This window comes from Acanthisitta chloris, unplaced genomic scaffold, assembly GCF_000695815.1.
Source record: "Acanthisitta chloris isolate BGI_N310 unplaced genomic scaffold, ASM69581v1 scaffold15193, whole genome shotgun sequence".
Taxonomy (NCBI): domain Eukaryota; kingdom Metazoa; phylum Chordata; class Aves; order Passeriformes; family Acanthisittidae; genus Acanthisitta; species Acanthisitta chloris.
This window is the reverse complement of record NW_008663358.1, coordinates 22657-26550: the sequence shown is the minus strand read 5'-3', so window position 1 is coordinate 26550 and position 3894 is coordinate 22657. Positions and strand designations below refer to the sequence as shown.

Genomic DNA, 3894 nt, shown 5'->3' with positions numbered 1-3894 from the left:
AGGGAATACAGAAGTCTGGATCAAAATGTCAGGTTTCCTGTGGATGTAGGAAACATCTGCCTGTGTCTGGACAAGCAAGTGTCTCTGTAATTGAGGAGCTTGGTCACAAGGTGTCAGCACAGCACTGACTTTTATCCACCTAACAAATATATAGAATTCTAGGAAATAGCTTTTGCCCTCTGAAAGGTAGTAAGGAAACTACTTTTTTTTCCTGTATGTATCAACCATTCATGGTCAAACTGGGGAATCACATTCAATGGCGTGTGGGACCTACAGGGACTTGTGTAGTTCAGGCCTGTGTGGGTTCTTTGCCTTTCACTGTGCAGTTGGAGTCACCTCATTTGCTTACAACTTGTCTGCTGCTTGGATACAGTGTATGTCACCCTCCATCACAGAGGCAGAAACCTCAAAGTCGTCTGTGGGTTATTGTTACTGTTGTTTCAATTATTATTTTCTGTTAACCAGGAAATTTTTTAAAGGTTTGGTACACAAATTCTCATCATTTATAGGAAACCTCCATCTGTGTAAGCGGTACTAAATGATGTTTCTTTTCTTGCCTCTTAAAATGCATAGTCTTTTTGCATCAGGAGGGGATTTTAATAGTTACAATAAATACTTAGGTAAGCTGGACTTAAATTTTTGGCCTGTTAAGTAAACTCTTGAACAAAGGTGGAATCCTCATTGCTAAACAGTTTTAGCGTTATTAATAGCTGTTGGTGCTCATTTAGTGCTTTTTCAATTTCTTCCTCTCTGCACACAGTTGTGCTCTCTGAAGGACTCAGCTCTCTTGTCTTAACTAAAAGCACTAGAAATCATTTCTGTAGAAACATGGGCAGGCCCTGCCCTAGCTGTGCTTCATGTGTGCACACCCACTCAGTGCATGGTCACTGTTGCACTGGTGGGCACAGGTGGGGAGAGGAGAGTGGAAACCTGAAGAAATAAAAGAAATCCACAGCATTGTGTGCATAGGCTTGTCTCTGTGAGGCAAAACAAAGGCAATGACACTTCTTCCAGCCTCTGAAATGGGGAAAGGCTGAATGCAGACAAAGGCTCAAGTCTGTACGTGATACTTGGTTTTATTTACATTATTAAAAGTAACATCTTTATTCATGACTGGTTTGGGGTTTGGTTTATTTTTCTTCAGTACAAGACTGCTTATTTGTCAGATCCTTAATCAAGACATGGCTTAGCTGGGGTTTCATCCAAACATTAGATGTATCCCAGAGCCCCTCCGAGGAGGCTCTCCTGGTCTGCCTCTGTGCCTGTAGCTGGGTAGGTCAGAGATCAGAGAAATGCTGACAGGAGCACAGTGTCCTAGTGTAATTCTCAGCTGTGTGGATTTGACAGCTCATTCTGCATCACAGAGAGGGGAAAAATCACTGCAGTAATGCAGCTTAAGCTTTGTCCGACTGTTGTGTTTTGCTCGCTCTGTAGGTGAAACATGGAACCCACTGAAGTTGCACTACCAACTACGAAATGTCCGTGAACGATTAGCTAAAAATCTAGTGGAAAAAGGTGTATTGACAACAGAGAAACAGAACTTCCTCCTTTTTGACATGACCACGCACCCTCTCACCAACAACAACATCAAACAGCGCCTCATCAAGAAGGTTCAGGAAGCAGTTCTTGACAAGTGGGTGAACGACCCTCACCGCATGGACAAGCGCTTGCTGGCACTCGTGTACTTAGCCCACGCGTCGGATGTTCTGGAGAACGCTTTTGCCCCCCTCCTGGATGAGCAGTATGATTTAGCCACAAAGAGAGTGCGGCAGCTTCTGGATTTAGACCCTGAGGTTGAATGTATGAAAACCAACACGAATGAGGTTCTGTGGGCTGTTGTGGCAGCTTTCACAAAATAACTGCATTCAGACTGAAGTGTTCTCTCTCTTCTTTTCATGTAAACCAGTTGTTTCTCTCCTATTGAGTATTCATGTTTTTCTGTAATTTGTACCTTCTCACATGCTGAATTGGCTCTCGTTTAATGGGAATTATAAGTGGTGTAGTCCCCACTTCTCTGTTAATCTGTATACAGGATTCTGCTGGTACAAGAGACTTTGCTGTTTAAAAACAACAGAAAAAGGTTTAACTGCCATATTGGCATTCCATTTCCTATTCAGTTTGAGTTACCCTAAGTACTTTGTTTAGTCTATTTTTCAGCTCATTGTTCTTGAAATGGTTTAAGTCACCAAAGCTCCATGTTGAAGTGTCTGTCAGGACATTTTATACACAGATGTTTTCAATTATATCTAACAAAATTACTTCAAAAGCAGAAATGCCATTAGGCAGCTTTGTCAATAGTTCCTGTAAAATGCCCCATAGATTTTACTTTTCATGCAAGTCTCTTGTGTACTTATATTTTCATTAGAGTGATAGCTGAGTCATAAGGCTAGCATAGAAAGGTCCAATTGTTTCATAAGCCAGTTTGGGGATGGGATACATTCCATTATGTTGTATATATAGTTCAAATTGTATATTAACAACTGCCCCATCTTAGTATTTTGCAAGATCTACTTGTACACCTGGTGCCCCTTAACTTGCTGTCAGCCATTGCCATTCAGTGGAAGGAAAGGCCTCCTGCCAAGGTCATGTATGTGAAAGCTGTTTGTTTCCAGAGTCTCTAGAGTTTGCCATCCAGGTATTCTCAGTCTATGCATTGCCTTTGAAAATTAGTGAGTGGGGAGAGACTGCTTTCTATTGTCGTTTGTACTTTTTTCTTTCCTTCCCCCTTCTGTGTGGAAGAGGCTCGTGACCAGTACAATTCTTGAGTGCAGTTTTCAGTTTTGTATGCAAATTAATGTTTGTCTCTTAAACCTTAGACTTATTTTATACTTCAAAATCAAACAGTCAGTCCTAGCAGGTGTTGCATGTAAATGGTTAGCAAGTAATGACTGCAGTTCAGACAATTCAGATTTCAGTAATGGGATGCTCTGCTATATTTTAATTTTTATATATACAATTATGCTGATTAGCACACTATTATAAAAAAAACCCAACCAAAACTTATATAAAACTTTGGCTTTTTAAAATTTACTGCCTCTTTGCCACTGCTTGCTATTTCCCATCAGTTTCACAATGTAAATATTATGCATTGAAAAGATTAAGCATTGATTTATATATTGTTTTCCTCATAACAATGCAGACTTATAGTGGGGCTTACAGGTGTTTAGAAACTTCTGGTTAATGTTCAGAACAAGAATACTAGATGGTGTATAACTGTAGAGTTGAAATTTAAGGGATCCCTTAATCTGTATACTAGCTTTTTACCTACAGTAAATAAACTATGATCTTGAAAGTGCCTGAAACAGAGCAAGCATGTCACTTTTTATTTTTTGTTGCTAATTAGAAAGGTTTTGTTGCCTAACTGAAAGCTTTAGTTAATATCCTTCTTATTAGAAAGGGAGAATTTATATAAAGTAGATCAAACTGACTTAATCAGTGGTGTTGCTTCAGATCTGCAGGAGTCATGGCTGGGACAGGCTGAGGTAGCTTGTGAGTGTGCAGCTGTGCCTGCCATGGGTAGACCTCTTCTATCTTGAGCACAACTCTACAGCCTCATCTGTGACTGGACTTCCAATTTTGCACTTCAATCATTTAGATGCTTCAGTAGTTGACTTTAAAATATGACGTAAATTCATCATACCTATACAACCTTTTTTAGTAAAGGTTTTTACAAGTATGGTCCTTAACATTTAATGGCACACTATTCTTTCAGTTCTTAGTACTGTTTCTTTAGAAAATGAAATTAAAAGTATATGATAAGATATTTCAAACTGGTTTACAAATAAAAAGGCAGACAGTGTTCTTTCACTTGTAAGATGCTGTGTTTAAAACTTTGAGGAGTTTGGGCATGAACTTGGGACATTGTCTTTTAAACATTTCAAACTGTGATTACTT

At 39.3% G+C, this 3894-nt stretch overlaps 1 protein-coding gene across 1 annotated transcript in view; it reads left to right on the top strand.

Annotated features, from left to right (window-relative positions):
- The window catches only part of GOLPH3 (golgi phosphoprotein 3 (coat-protein)), a 10219-nt gene extending 7553 nt beyond the window's left edge, over window positions 1–2666 (top strand). The window contains exon 3 of the mRNA XM_009070970.1: window positions 1435–2666. Within this exon, the coding sequence (XP_009069218.1) occupies window positions 1435–1859 (425 nt within the window). The 3' untranslated portion in view covers window positions 1860–2666. The remainder of the gene's footprint in view (window positions 1–1434) is intronic.
- Window positions 2667–3894: the final 1228 nt, after the last annotated feature.